At 36.0% G+C, this 15,414-nt stretch overlaps 2 protein-coding genes across 4 annotated transcripts; both read right to left on the bottom strand.

The window, feature by feature from the left end:
* Nucleotides 1-574: 574 nt before the first annotated feature.
* Nucleotides 575-3,847, bottom strand: LOC147861274 (cysteine proteinase COT44-like). The gene is made up of 5 exons (XM_087323762.1): nucleotides 3,227-3,847; nucleotides 2,026-2,273; nucleotides 1,711-1,854; nucleotides 973-1,185; nucleotides 575-875 (listed from the first exon to the last, which is right to left on the bottom strand). Exons 1-5 carry the CDS (start codon nucleotides 3,714-3,716, stop codon nucleotides 843-845), a joined length of 1,128 nt encoding a protein of 375 aa, XP_087179888.1. The 5' UTR covers nucleotides 3,717-3,847; the 3' UTR covers nucleotides 575-842.
* A 2,456-nt stretch (nucleotides 3,848-6,303) lies between these two features.
* On the bottom strand, nucleotides 6,304-11,215 carry LOC147861273 (uncharacterized). 3 transcript variants are annotated; one of them, XM_087323182.1, is made up of 11 exons: nucleotides 11,117-11,215; nucleotides 9,530-9,781; nucleotides 9,117-9,158; nucleotides 8,702-8,822; nucleotides 8,152-8,246; nucleotides 7,943-8,027; nucleotides 7,593-7,721; nucleotides 7,181-7,259; nucleotides 7,015-7,062; nucleotides 6,722-6,829; nucleotides 6,304-6,642 (listed from the first exon to the last, which is right to left on the bottom strand). In XM_087323182.1, the coding sequence occupies exons 1-11, from the start codon at nucleotides 11,188-11,190 to the stop codon at nucleotides 6,590-6,592; spliced, it is 1,086 nt and encodes a 361-aa protein (XP_087179308.1). In that variant the 5' UTR covers nucleotides 11,191-11,215; the 3' UTR covers nucleotides 6,304-6,589. The 3 variants fall into 3 exon arrangements, with proteins under 3 accessions (XP_087179308.1, XP_087179310.1, XP_087179309.1); XM_087323184.1 differs by lacking the exon at nucleotides 7,593-7,721; XM_087323183.1 differs by lacking the exon at nucleotides 8,152-8,246 and having other exon boundaries at nucleotides 7,593-7,702.
* Nucleotides 11,216-15,414: the final 4,199 nt, after the last annotated feature.

Raw genomic sequence — 15,414 nt, 5'->3', positions numbered from 1 at the left:
ACCATTGTATCAAATTAGACCAACATATAGATTTAACCCAACCATACACACATCTAAAAAGAGAAATTGTAATAAACTGCTAGAAGCTTATGAGAGCAATACATTTTCAAACCTTCTTGATTCATGTATCTGTGCTAACATCCACATTCTCTATAATAGAAAATTAACTAGATGTTTGGCACTTAGCAAAGTGGTCCAAAAGAGATCAACACAGTTTTAAGATCTCTAAAGAATATATCACTCATTCTGGCAAATAGAAGACTAAGATCTATTATTCAAAGTCTTGAGATACTGGATGAAAGATCTCATGGCCATATTATTCTACAGGGTGTGACTTGACTTGATCTTTATTAGACAGCAATGATGGTATTGATTATGTCCATTGACACAACCCATAAAAAGCATTAATTATGGCTGATGATAAATGCGTTAATGGTAGCTGATGAAAAGTGTGCAAACTCTTTTGTTTAAGTCTAATAACATCATAAATCAATAGCTTTGGCTAGCTACTTGAAAGCTTATTATCCTACATGCATAAAAGACCACCTTAACCAAGCAAGTGGAATTTTCACTATGAATAATTAAACATAACATTGTCACATCTGTTGACAATGCCACTAATATATATACATTTGAAATGGCAGTCTAATAAAAATGTCAAATGGACTTTTTGAGTCACAATATATGTATATACATCAGAATAGCAATCTGCTAAAAATGTCCAATGGACTTTCTATGAAAGATTTTCAATCATGAAAGTCAAATTTTCGCACACTACACAAAAGTCGAATACTGTTCAATATTATGTACAATTGACCTGCTACAACAAGCAAGATAATCCTTCAAGCATCGGAAACGAGGAGACTTGAAGAGATCTGGCAAAGAGAACAGAAAATATAATGGTAAAGAATGGCACATAGAACAGAAACAAAGAATTCACCTTTCATCAAATAATATAAAACGTATAACTACCTTGACAGGGTAGGATGCTAATGAATGAATAGCACAAATTCCAAAAGGGCTGCCATTGCGGACCATACGAATATAACCTCCATCTCCCCATGATTCACTCCATGAATTCTTCACAATCCAATAGTTGACACCATTTTCAGTTCCATAGCCAACCAAGAGTACTCCATGATTGATGGAGTATGGGTCATTGGAGCAGGAACCATTGTAAATACCCTACAAAACAAACCATTCATGAAACCCTAACTTCAAACAGTTAAATTTCCATTGCCCTCATGACACGTTGACCATTAAACAACTTCATGATATATTGGTATATTTTCTATTCAACAATTAAATTCAACGATCCACCACCAATATGATACATTATTTATTAAACAAGTTCAACTCCACTTCTTACATCTTCTATAGTTGATCCAAAATACAAACAATGGACTTAGTTAACACCACTTTCATTTCCATGACCACAAAGATCACGCCATGATTGGAGAATGGTTCATTAGCGTAAGAAACCAAGCCATGATCTGTTGCCTATAAAAGAACTATGATCACTACAGTCTACCATCATGATATGTTTCTTATTAAACAAATACCATTCCACCATATCAAGGTAAGTTGCCAATTGTGACTATCACTGGTCCAAAATATGCAAACCATGGAAGTAAAGTGTTCAAAAAGCCCGAGAAAAATAAATGATCATTATGAGGAATTTAGAAAAAGAACAAAAACGAGATTGCATACCTCTGAATATAGCTGGAAATCATATGCTGAAGCCTCAATGGCAACACTTACTGGTTGCTTTGCAACCGCAGCCATTAAGGCTTCCTCACTATATGACTCTACATCAACATACTCATCAATTGTGACTGTTTTCTCCTCTCCTTGCTGTCCAAAAAAAAAACACCCAAGGTTTCGTAACAAACAATATCCTAACATAAAAATTAATAAAAATGAGCCAATCAACATGAAAACTACGTAGAACAGAAATTTAAAAGTTTGAAAAAAATGAAACAAGAAATCGCAAAGTTAAAAAGAAGAAAAGAAAGGTTTACTTACAAGCTTAGTATTGCAAGATCCAGCTTGACCAGTAGAACTTTCATAAGGGTATGTTTCTTCAGTGGCTATACCTCCATTATTGATAACCCATTGAAAAGCATCATCCATGATGCCTCCATTGCATCCTGAGCTCATACCACCCACATCACATGTCACAAGCTCTTGCTCTGAGACACTGACAAGAGTACCTGTAGCAATGGCATTTGCTCCTTCTATGGCGCCTGTTGCTGAGAAAGCCCAGCAGCTCCCTGGATAAAGTACATTAAAAATGACATCCCATAACAATTTAGGAGAGAAATCAAGGCTTTTAACAATAAGATTTCTCCATCATGTGTGGGGTTTCCAAACATTAGCAATTTCCTAGCACCAAAAGACTTTAACATCAAACATAAGAATTATATATATATATATATATATATATATATATATATTGTGGACTCTAATACAGCACATATACTCACATAAGATATTTCACATGATGTATCTCTAGAATCAGATTTTCACTTAAGGGCTTGCACATGATATATCTGGCATCAGGTCTCTACAGTCTTGCACATTGTGAGTGGAATTATACGCATATTTTAACAAGTCAAGTAGCTCCCATCCACAGGTATAATATCATATACCCCCATGTACACACACTCTACACCTAAACATGATCCATACATAACTGAACATAGAGATGACCCATACACACACTTATTTTTTAGCAATGCAATATAGCGTTGATGGGGAACCTCAATTAATATTTACAACATGTCAGATTATAAACACTAAAAATAATAGGGTATCCACCAACATCATGATAGACAAGGTAAAGATGAATAGTAAGAGGAAAAACCAAAATAACTGATATCAATCGAGCCAAAGTATGGATATGTATATTGACAATATTCATACTCCTGCCTGCATGACATACACATATACATACACGCTAGATATACATGCAAAAGACATGGATATAAATATTACAAGATATTAACACCCTGTGCATGTTAGATTGAAATATATACATATACTCATATAAACAAGTGTGTGTGCGTATAAACAACGAATTTATTATTTACTTTGTGTGTGCAATACAATACATAATCAAATACACACACATAATCAAATACATGCATACACGCATATATGATCAAATCCAACTTTCCTTGTAAGAAACAAATAATTTCAAGAGAATTTTTATCAAGAGTCTTACCACACATGCCCTGGTCTTTGGGAGCAGTAACTGCGCCAAGTGCACGCCAATCGATAGATTCTGGAAGATCACCATAGCTGCTAGTCTCCCGAGACACCATTCGATTCTTCTGATTTCCCAAGCCAACCCTCGGAACAGTAACCTTAAGACCAAACCGGCGGCTCTGAAGGAATTCTTCATGTGTAAGGTCAGCAAACCGATTGAGACCAAGGCGAAAAGACGCGGAGGATTGCTTGCTGTTGTGGGAATCAATGAACATAAGGTTCCTTCGGAAGATATGGAACCTCTTGCGCTTCTCGGCTTTCTGCAGGGGGTCGGAACTGGCATAGTGCTTGTTGTGTTTCACATTCCAAGCATCAAACAAACCGATGAGAGAAGCTTCAGAGGCTAGGTCAGAAGGGGAGTAGTGAAGGAGGGTGTTGTGGGCGGTAGCGGCCGAGGCCAAGAGGGCAAGAGCAAGGCAGGGGAGGAAGACCCACGAGGCCGCCATGGCCTTCTGCACCTTCTACTTCTTCTTCTTCTTCTTCTTCTTCTTCTTTCTGTGTGTGTCTCTCTCTCCCTCTGTATTTGATGCAGAAGAGAACAGATGAATGGTAATGAAGAAGAAGAAGAAGAAGAAGAAGAGAAACTGCTCTTATTATGTCTTATAAATATGTAATGAAAAGTTCAAAGTTCAAATCCCTCTCTCATTCATTCTTTTTGTGTGCTTTTTTTATGTGTATGTGTATATGTGTATATGTGTATATGTGTATGTGTATGTGTATGTGTATGTGTGTGTGTGTGTGTGTGTGTGTGTGTGTGTGTGTGTGTGTGTGTGTGTGTGTGTATGTGTATGTGTATGTGTATGTGTATGTGTATGTGTATGTGTATGTGTATGTGTATGTGTATGTGTATGTGTATGTGTATGTGTATGTGTATGTGTATGTGTATGTGTATGTGTATGTGTCTATGCGTATGTGTCTTTGTCTCTATCTGTGTCTCTGTGTGTGCATGTGTGCCTGTCTATGTGTATATGTGTGTACACACATGTGTCTGTGCATTTTGTGGGCGTTTGTGTGTCTCGGTGTGTCTGCACATTATGACTCCATGGCTCTCGACATATTGGGTATGTCGGGTTGAAGTCCCTACTTGCACCTCCTCGCTCTCTCCCTGCCTTTGAAAGAAGCGTTGACCCACTTTCCATGGCCCTCACCGGACCTGATTCACCCCTCCCGGTTAACTAACTGACTTCTTCGTGTCACATTGGTTGATTAGGATGTCCTTTTGGCCTAATCACATTACAAAATCTATGTGGTTCTGCACATTAGTGGCAGTTACCATTCTGATTCATTGCCAAATTAACATCCGCCATTCAATATGTTGATGTGCTTAAGAAACGTTACCTCAATTGCATGGGTTTGCATATTCGTGATGGATTACAACATTGTGAGGCACATTGATATTAAATCCCACTATTAACATCACAATTACTTGTGTTTGGATATCTCCTTCTAAATATGGTACCCTATCCATGACAGATAATGACAACAAATGTCCATGAGTCAAACCATTATGAGGCAGGCTTTTAGTCATTCCCATGCTAAAAGCATTTCCTACTGTCACATTCATTGCTTGTTTTGTGTCTCTAGTTGTCAATAGCCTCTCAACAGAAGATCTAGTCATGGTATATAGAGTTCCAAGCTTAAATATATCTCATTTGGTATACTCCCATGATGGAGTTACTTGCACCTCCATGAAGAGCCATCAAAGTGTCCTCCATATGGTGTAGCCATACCATGCAAATAATTTCAACATGGATGTATCATGCTCCAAGTAGGGATACTAAAATTTTGTTTTTTGCTGATAATGGCCCTGGATCATGAAAAGCTGTAGAACTTTTTCATTTAGCCCAATCAAAAACGTGCACGAGATTGGTTGAATTGCGAAAAGTTGTTGAGTTTTTTGATGGAGACCAATTTGATGCATGCATGAGATTGGTTCAAATTGTTAGTTAGCCATACAACTTTTCTATGTCATCGTCTAACAAGCATCAATAATGTTCTCTATCTATTATCATACCAATAATTCTGTTATATTATGACAAAATAGAAGAAAATGAAGGCATAAGAGTACAACTTCAATTGCAATTAAAACGTAACCAATTATTAATACCAATATATTTTCAAATGATTCGATTTCATCATGCAAGAAAGTATTGACAAAACCCCATCCCAATACATTATTCCCGCTCCCAAAGTCTCCTATAGTTACTTCTTCGATACGTTATTCTTCCTACTTAATTGGGACCCTTGTTTTGTCATCCTGTTTGCTTGTTGCTTCTAGAAATTATTTGACATTTACTGACATTAAGCACACCAACACAATGCTCTTATCTCCCTCGTTTGATGTCTTCTTCATCGCACTGAATTTTGCCACAAAAAGAGACTTGTTAGAAATTATTTGACATTTACAAACATTAAGCACAACAACACAATGCTCTTATCTCCCTCATTTGATGCCTTCTTCATCGCATGCACTGAATTTTGCCACAAAAAGAGACTTGTCAAATGGTCATCCCCTTGTATTGAACTTCGCTTTTCAATGGCCTATTTCACGCCTTTTAGTATATTACTTTTATTTGAAGTTTTGGGTTGCGTATGTAATTCTTTGTAAATTCGTATCGCTATATTTACAATTAATATAATCTGTAAAGCTGACACCTTCGGCATATAATGAAATGAGATGCATTACAAGATGTAGAATAGTTCTTGCACATTGTGTCTATTGTCGTGGGACTAAAAATCCATGAATTAATAAGACTAAATATCTCTAACATACGCCCGTAAAGATGAAGAACCGAATGAAATTTACTGTAAATAACATGCATCTACAAACTTACAAACAATACCACGATTATGATCATCATGTGATGCGTGTCACATGATACAAATCTACAGGAAAGGGTACATATGAAAACAAAGTTACAATCCGATACTTTATACAAATCGACAAAAAGAGTCAAAAATAGCCAAAGTTACAAATGTCATCTAGTAGTACATGATAGAAATCTACACAAAAAAATGACTTATGAGACCAGCTTACAATCATCATCTGAGACATTATACAATTCTGAGCAAAAGGCCAAAATGATTTATGAGACAAAAGTTACACCCATTATGTAGTACATGAAACAAATACATTTTCTCAGTTTTCTGCAACAGGACACCGAGCCCCTATTTAGAGGAAAACATTATGTTCCGGTTAGCACCCTAGTAAGAGTGTGTTCTTTGTGATTTACACTTGGACCCAATTAGGCAAAATTTTACAGCACATCATACATAAGAGCGTAGTAAGACTTGCGTGAAATTGTTCTACTCTTCTTCTTTATAGCACCGAATCCACCATAGCTATGACATGGTTGTAGTATTCCACCCCATCTGGGAGAAGGAATTAAATTTTCTTAAATAACGACTAAAATATCATACAGGACACCAAGAAAGAAAACTGCATTCTTACAAATGAGGAGGTGATTTAAGAGATGAAAAAGTTGATAGATCTTATGCCGGTCCGAAAATTTAGGTGTCCTTGGAAGTATCTCATGGTATGAATCATAGAAGGCATCGGCTGAAAAATGAAGCAAATTTGCTTTCAATCGTGTAATAGAGATAGGCAAAACCAATTTTCACCTCAGCATAGTCTTGAAATTATACTGTTTAAATGCTTACATGGGCTCACAGGAAAAAAATCTTATTGAAGTAAAACAAGAAAACCATTAATAAGACATATGCAGAAAAGGAAAAACCACTTACAAAAACCTGGGAAACCTGGAATTGGTGACCAATCTTGAAATGCTAGGTCTGTGAAAACACCAATATTAATAGTATCATATGGTCCACAAGTCAAGAAAAATGTTGACATAACTACAGTTAACTAAGTATGTAAATTTTGGTAGAACACGAAAAAAGTAGAGTTTACCAAATTCAGCATCCCCAATGAAGGTCGCAGGATCAAACATGGCGACCTCTCCCGTTGCTAATAAACCTGTGTTTCCCATCTACACAGAAATATTGCACAATGTTAAGAAAGAAAACTCAGATGGCTGTAGCTCAGTTCATACGGTTGTTCCGCAGAGACCAGAAGGCTATGCATGTGCAATCCCTACATTCTGTAGTGACATCTAGCAGAGTAGTGCATATTGTGAAATTTGAACCAACATGCTTGCATGGGTTAGTAAAAACTTGGCTTACCACTAGGGTACAGCCAAAATAGGAACAAAAAAAAAACATAAAATCTCCAACAAACATGATTAACCTTGAGAGCCATTTGCAATTTCAACCTATATTCATAACTCTTAGGAATCAATCATATGTAAATATGTAAACCTTACCCATAGATCTCCGTGTAAAATGCTTGGCTTGCACTTATGCTCACCCAAGATATCTCTTGCTCTATTTAATAGCATGCTTTCTTTTGCTTGCAGTTCTTTAGCATTCTCTCCTAGAACATCATAAACCCTCTGAAATTTTGTATATCAAGTGGAGCTTCAAAAGAAGTTTCAAATTTATAAAAGACAGCTCAAGTGCCATATTAACATTAGGCATATCTCTAGAATTATGCTAAGAATAGTATCATTTTTTTATATTTCTGAACAAATTCAAGTGACATTCATTTCATCGAATGTATTTCGTATATATTTCAACTTTGAGACACTGAAAATACTAAATACCTTTCACGTACCATGAGACGATCTTTTAACCGCCTCTCCACAAAAAAGTTTTCCCAAGATGACATCCATGTATTTTCCAAAGGAACAACTCCAAGCCTAAACACAATAAATGAAAAATCATTCCAATCAGGTTTCATAAATTTGTTAGCTTGGATTTACAGTAACAATAACATTCCAATTAAAACCTCAAAAACCTCGTGCATCAAAAAAAAAAAAAAACCTTGTGTTTGACGGAAACCCAAACAAATCTCCAACTTCATACTGATGCAGCATTGCTAAATTCTTCCCAAGATCTGCTTGGCTTTTCTTTTGCATCTAACAAAACAATATTGCAGTAAGTATATCATTTCTCAATCATGCATATTGTGGAAAAGACATTTTATTTTTTGGCCTGTAATTCCAAATTTTTGATGAAAAAAGTGACTTTTCGGCCAAATAATTTTCAACTAGTTTTACATGAAACCTTTCCTATGCTTCAGAGCTGTGCATGTTTAAGTTCCTATGTAAGTATGAAATAGCATCAAGATAGTTTCAAATGCTATGCTCATCGTATCAAGGACAGTCTATCTTTCAAAATGCCAAGGTCACAGAATCAACTAGAACCCATTTTTTTATAAAAAAATATATATTTTGGCTGAATAATTTCAAGGTACTTTACAACAAACCTTGCATACATACATCTCATCTCTAAGTTCCCATTTAGTATGAATCAGCATTAGAATTCATTGCCCCTGATAGGTTAAGAGTATATTTAAACGCATTATTCTTACCATGCCAAAAGGACGAAACTGTAGATGTTCCAGTATGATATAGGACCCACCATCAGGCAAATCTCCATATCCAAAAGGCTGAGGAACCCGTACTCCTTGAGATATATTTAATCTCAGCAACCTGATAAAAAACATGCACATGCATGCACATGTGTGTGTGTGTGTGTTATGTTTAGAATTTCATAAGATCTTTATTAATGATTCCTTAATACAAACATAAAATTTGCAATATCAGAATATTGAAAAGCTTGGTAACCACATGGATTTCAGAACTTTTTCCCATTTTTCTTTCTACTTCTCTTTATTCATTTCAACAAATATACTATTGTTCCACAAAACAATTAACAAAAAACCAGAAATTTTAATTTTATGAAAACTAGATTTGAGGAGGGATACAGATATAATCAATACGTACGCCTCATGTTCACCCAAAAACATATCTTTTGCAGCAAGAGACCTGATTGAAACAAAATAAAATAAGATCATTAATGCCACCAGCTACTAATCATATTGATTCAATGATTATAGGAAACTGTTTTCCTTTCTCAAGCTATTTTACGGATGGGAGAAATGAAGAGAGGATTCGCATGAAGACAAATAGAAGCTGATTAATGGTCATCCTTCTACAGAGGTTTGACTAAAACACTAGATATACCTACTTGATGAATGATCAATGTTATAAAAGAATTCGTTGCATGTTATTGTGCAACACATATTGATCGTCCTATCCCCTTCAAACATCTACAAATATTATTATGCTTAGGAAGGTATATAGAGCCAGTTCACATGTTTTAACATGGTGAGATTTTGGCAATAGAAATAAATTACCTGTTGATTTTAACAAAGAATTTTCCTCCCACACAATCAAATGTGTATGACTCATTGATACATCCACGAAAATGTACGGTTTTTGGTTTTGAAATCAAGTCACCACATCCTAACTGTTTCAAGTGAGATAAAACTTTGAAGTCTCCTGAATTCAACTGACTTTTTAACCCTTCAGATAGATCTGAATTGAATTCAAACCATCCCTGACAGCAGAAAACAGTTCGTCTTTTATGCTGAACTCCAGGCAAATCCCTACAATTTTTCAGAAGGAAAACAAACAAGTTTGCAAGGATGAATTCTGAGAAAGCTGATTAAATATAAATAAATAAAAATGCCGCTGAGTTTTCATTATTTCCCCAAATGCATGACGCTAACTTTTGGTCATTTCACTAAACACTGTTGCTCAGCCTTTGAAAGAGACAGGAATAGGATGAAATATACATTTAGTTACTCAAATAGCACATATAATTTAAAAATCAGGGATCCATTAACCATATAATTGTTATTTCAGGGTTGAACAATAGCATTGAGGGAAAAAGAAAAACGCATTTGGAAAAATAAAGAAAAACTCAGGGGTATTTTGGATCTCCCTCCTGATAAATGCTTGTTTCAGAAGGTTATTCTTAGTGCTTTTGATGATCTACATAGATCCAAGTATCATGTACTACTTTTATTTAAGTTCATTAAACTTTGAAATGTATTCTTGACCATTTTAAGCACAATATTGTTAATCTATTGGGTAATTGAGCCTTTTTTTTCCTCCTGTGAATTCCAGTTCTTGTTAGTGCAATCTCCCTTCCAAAATGCCCACCTCAAGGATATACTAGAGCATGTGATGGTGAAGTTTTTATATCCGTATGGAACTTCCAAGAAAATCCCTTTCTCAGGGGAGATTGTTGAATCTATAGACAATATCAACATTTTTGCACTTCAAACAGCATTAAAGATTAGGTAAGTGTGGGAAAACTTTGGATATAAATCTATGATTTCATAAATGTGCTAAAAAGGTCCAAAACGGTGATTCCACACCTCCAAAATAAGTGTCCATCTCAAAATATAACATCATTGAGTAATATCCAATAGACCCACTGAATCAAATTTCTCCATGGAACTGGTGCATATTTAGACCACACGAATGGGCACCCAAGGATTGACAAAAAAAATACTATGTTTTGAACAACATTACATGAAGAGGGTAACATATAAATATTACACTATAGTTTTTCCTCATCGAAAACTTGTATATTTCAAATAACATTAAGTGAATATGGGAACAGTTTGATTAACCTATCTAACTATCATTGTTGAAAGTGGCAGCAGATTTAGGGTTTCTCCTTAATTCTAAGCTCTTTTACCAAAACCAGCAAAAAATGTACGCAAAAATTTGGAAAGACCAGACACAGTTAGATTCATCACATCTGAGACCCCACTGAATCTGGACAGATTGAGGATAGACAACCAATCGGGTGGGGAAAATGATCGCTGATTTTGATACCATATACACTGAATGAGGTAGATAGGAGACGAATCCAACATAGCAAAAAGAAATTTGTGGGTCTGAGGGAAACGATGAGAAACTGAACACACCTGAACTTTGTGGAAGTGGGCGGTGGTAGAAACACAGAATCCAATCCACATTTTCTGCTGCCCATCAACGCCATTTGAGCATGAAAGAGCTGCCTTCCATACACATGCTAATTCCCAAAATACTTCTAACCTTTTCTATAATTCCCAAAATACCCTTCGTATTTTTATAATTCCCAAAATACCCTTCGTATTTTTATAATCCCCAAAATAACCCTATTGTTTTTAGATTCCCCAAAATACCCCTTTGTTTCTCATCTTGCAGAGTGCAATGTTTTTCGGCCTTGCCATTCGGCATGCAGCCTTCGGTTTGTCAATAGTTCTGAAACTGATCCACTACATGCAATTATGGGTTTGTCAATAGTGTCTGAAACCGATCCATTACATGCAGCCATGGGTTTGTCAATAGTGTCTGAAACCAAATCCACTACATGCAGCCATGGGTTTATCAAATGGTCTGAATCTGATCCATCTTGCCTGCTTTTGCATTCCAACTTATCTGCCTTTCATGCTTGCCTGCTTCAAGCTTCAACATAGGTATGAAACTGCTTCGGCCATCGATCGCTCTAACACTGGCTCTACGACGTAGAACCATGAAAAATACTCATCCTAATGATCGGTCAATAGATCACTTTGCGTACAGGTCTCATGTGTAAATAAGTACTCCTCCTTTCATGGATGCTCTCATGTTGTATTCATATATGTCAGCATGCTCATTCTGGAATCTGGGTAATTAAAACATCAGTCGTCGTTGTAATGACAGGTCGCTAATTGTAAAGAATCTAACTCTCGTAGTGTTGGGGTATGCGAAATCATAGTGTGTATGTGAGAGTGGGTCTGTGAGCAAGAGAAAGAATTGGAGAAAATAACCAGAAATAATAAAATACACATTAGGAGGATGACAGTTGATGCACCGAAGAGAAAACTACATTAATAAACTAAAGTTCATGAACTAAACACGATGGGCCAAGGGGTTTTTATATACAAGTCTCACGGGAATGCCACATTAAATGTGGTTGGTGGAATCTAATCAAGATATCCACTTGAGTACGATTCTATCATAAGAATGTCTAATCTTCTTTGACCACATTTACACTTGACAACTAACCAAATATCATAATCTAGTTCTTCGTGTAACTAGATAGTTCACACATATTACAATAAAAGTGTGCTCACGTACTTTTTTCACACATTGTGCTTTTCTTCATAAGCACATGTGCACATGACTTGAGCTTGATTCTCAACTGACAACACTAACAATGTACGGAAACCTTCAACCGAATCTAAAGAGATACTCAAAGTTCCACCCTACCATTCAAAAAATAACATCATGCATGGGGGGTTCATAATGTTTTGAGATACCTTAGTAATGTGTCCCTCTGCTCCAACTTTTAAGTCTATACACACATCGATCCATTTCCCTATATGGGCGTGTAACATATACACATCGTTTTTCCTTGCTAGATAATTGTTGGGCACATCCTAGGAACTAAGAGTTGTGCATCATTAACATGAAGGTATATTTTAGCTCGGTTGTCAAGAACAATGAACCATTACGCAAAGGGGGTCTTGTATCAAACACTGGTAACCGTAGGCACAATGTGTGTTTGATAACCGTAGGCACGATGTGTATTCATCCAACAGGTTGTGGAATTAATTGATGTCATGTGTGGAATGCCAATATTGCCTCAAATTAGAATCTTCTTCTTCTCGTGATCAAATTGATATATCGCACCAGATGCAACTAATTTGTGTGCTCATTCATTGGAATCTCTTTTTTTTAAACCATATAAGCATCGAGTGTAAGGCACATTAACATGAATTAAAAAATCAACGAAGAGTTGTTTATTGGCTTGAAATTGATTACCCATTATCACATCAAACTAAAGAAAATTGGTAATGTTGAAACCTCACTTTGTTAGGTTGAAACCTTGGACTCTCTGGTATATCTTAGCAAACAATTTCTTTGAGCATTTCTATGTATAAACACACATATAGTGAAGTTGAGTTAATTGGAGTACTCAAATATGATCATGCATTACATTGTATGTGGTTAAATAAGACCTCGAGTGGTTTGCCAACGACGATTGGAATGTTTCAATAAACAAATTACACAACTAACTTTGATGGACAATGCAAAAGCAAAAGGACGACGATTCATCTTCACGACTTGATACTTCCTCATTCATTTTCTCATAGCCATAAGATATGTGAGATAACTTAGAGAAATTAGACTCATCTATAGTTTCTTGAGCATTATGTTGTCATCATTAAAACAAATGATCAAGATATTGCAATGCATACCAGAGAATTCATTCAAGTTGTTTGCTTTAGACATAGTTAACAAAATTTCTTCATGGCTCCTGCTTAAACTTGCTAAAAATAAGTCCTCGTTGTGTGTTACGTCCCAATTTAGCTTTAAGGACATTGCCATAAGGAGCCCCTTATTTCACATGAGACAACACTCAAGCATTCAATATTTAGATACATTTATACATGAGGTGTAATATATGTTGTGGCACCTATGTATAAACCTAATGAGCATGGTTACTCATTGATCCTTTCCGATTCACTAATGCCCTTAGTAGATGTTGACATAGCAATCCTCATTTGCCCTTCAAGGAGGTCGTTGTGGTTCTTGTCCAACTCATTGGTGGGACTTTTCGACAAGGTACTCAAGGCAAATCAAGTTATCGTGTGTTTGATATTCAATATTGTTGTATTATCGTTGTCCATGAGTTGACGAGCTTCATTATTGGCGATACATGGAAGTTGTATTGAAGATTCATACATTAAGGCTAGCTCTATTACTTATAGGAAAATGAGAAATGTGACAAAGAAGTTACATGTGAGGGATGTGCAAGTGGAGGCGGTTTAGCACCTATTGAAAATATATTAGAGACATGTAAAATATTGAAAAAAAACGGTTTAGCACCTATTGAACAAAACATCTTCCCTTGGCTTTATTTAATCGCAACGAGTTTTGTGAGTATCAACACAAATTCTCATTGTCTTCAATGTTAAGTGTTAAGTATCTGACACTCGAGACACCGGTTGTGGAGACATCGACGTCAACAAATCGTGGGAAATGGGGGATAGAGTAAACCCAAATAGGAAAGAATGAGATAATGGGCAACCTAGTGTGAAAGGAACCAATTAACCTTGTAAAAAGTTATAAAACCCACCTTTTGGTTATTTTTGAAGCTTTTCTCCCATCTTGAATGTTCTCCTTTCAATTAGTGTATCCAAAGCTTTCAATCTATCCTCCTAATTTTCTATTAGAGCCAAGAGTCATTAGGGTTAAGAGCTAGTTAAGCCAAACCGTAATATCTCCACTTTTGTATTGTGCTAAACCTCTTCTTCTTCTTTTTCTAGACAATATATCCTTCCATTAGTTTTAAAAAACATATATGCTACAAAATACAACCCACTTATTTTACAAAAATGAGAGATTATTAGGAAAAGCCGCCACTATGTGACTTTCAGCATACACGCTTGACATCAGTGCATATCCTACTATTGTATCATGATCCAATTTCATAATTTCATTCGAGCATAATTTCCCCCTATCTATATAGCCAAAGCATGTACATGCTATCAATAAGGTCAACCAACTACCCACATTTGTTGCTCAAATGTTTCAGAGCTGAAAAACCTTCACTATTCCGCACATACCTAGAGATCATTGCGTTGTAAGACACCACCTCGCGATTATGTTGCAAGACAATGAATGTTTCTTCCAGGTTTCCACATGTAAAATACATGCACATATCATATGTCATGGTTGTGCAAAGCGAAAAAACCTTTATAGAGGGAATGATGTCCAAAGCATTCACTCACCTATTGCAGATATTTATCATCAATCACATTCCGTACAAATGCCTGGTCTAATCCAGTTATAACATCCTTCTTCTCAGCCTTTTATTGCTTGATGTATATTCTGCTTGCTTTACTAATGCCTTTACTAAGATAGTGAATGTTTCTTCCAGGTTTCCACATGTAAAATACATGCACATATCATATGTCATGGGCCATGGCTGTGCAAAGCTGAAAAACCTTTATAGAGGGAAAGATGTACAAAGCATTCACTCACATATTGCAGATATTTATCATGCAATTCAATCACTTTGTTAATAAGACGTGTTGTGTTTCTTCTTATTGTCTTCTTTGTGTATGCATGTACTTCCATTGCAAAAGAGAGTGATGCAAGTGTGTGTGTGTGTGTAGGTGTTAATCACTAAAGTTAAGTAATCTAATAGCTCAAGGATGCTCAACAACCACCATTTCTAGGTTTGCCACCA

Source organism: Azolla caroliniana, unplaced genomic scaffold (genome assembly GCF_043228905.1).
Source record: "Azolla caroliniana isolate FFs.n. ecotype wild unplaced genomic scaffold, voAzoCaro1.0.p SCAF_8, whole genome shotgun sequence".
Classification (NCBI taxonomy): domain Eukaryota; kingdom Viridiplantae; phylum Streptophyta; class Polypodiopsida; order Salviniales; family Salviniaceae; genus Azolla; species Azolla caroliniana.
Note: the sequence above shows the minus strand (reverse complement) of the source record. Positions and strands in the feature narration are given on the sequence as shown.

Bases quoted from the DNA above. Each gene is read 5' to 3' on its own strand.
- LOC147861274 (XM_087323762.1), bottom strand. From the start codon at position 3,716: ATGGCGGCCTCGTGGGTCTTCCTCCCCTGCCTTGCTCTTGCCCTCTTG. The intron at 1,186-1,710 runs GTATGCAATCTC...TTTGTTTTGTAG, and splicing joins ATTTCCAGCTATATTCAGAG to GGTATTTACAATGGTTCCTG. The intron at 876-972 runs GTAGTTATACGT...TCTCTTTGCCAG, and splicing joins TAGCATCCTACCCTGTCAAG to ATCTCTTCAAGTCTCCTCGT.
- LOC147861273 (XM_087323182.1), bottom strand. From the start codon at position 11,190: ATGGCGTTGATGGGCAGCAGAAAATGTGGATTGGATTCTGTGTTTCTA. The intron at 8,247-8,701 runs GTAAGAATAATG...TTGTTTTGTTAG, and splicing joins AGTTTCGTCCTTTTGGCATG to ATGCAAAAGAAAAGCCAAGC. The intron at 6,830-7,014 runs GTAAGTGGTTTT...TTCATTTTTCAG, and splicing joins TCCAGGTTTCCCAGGTTTTT to CCGATGCCTTCTATGATTCA.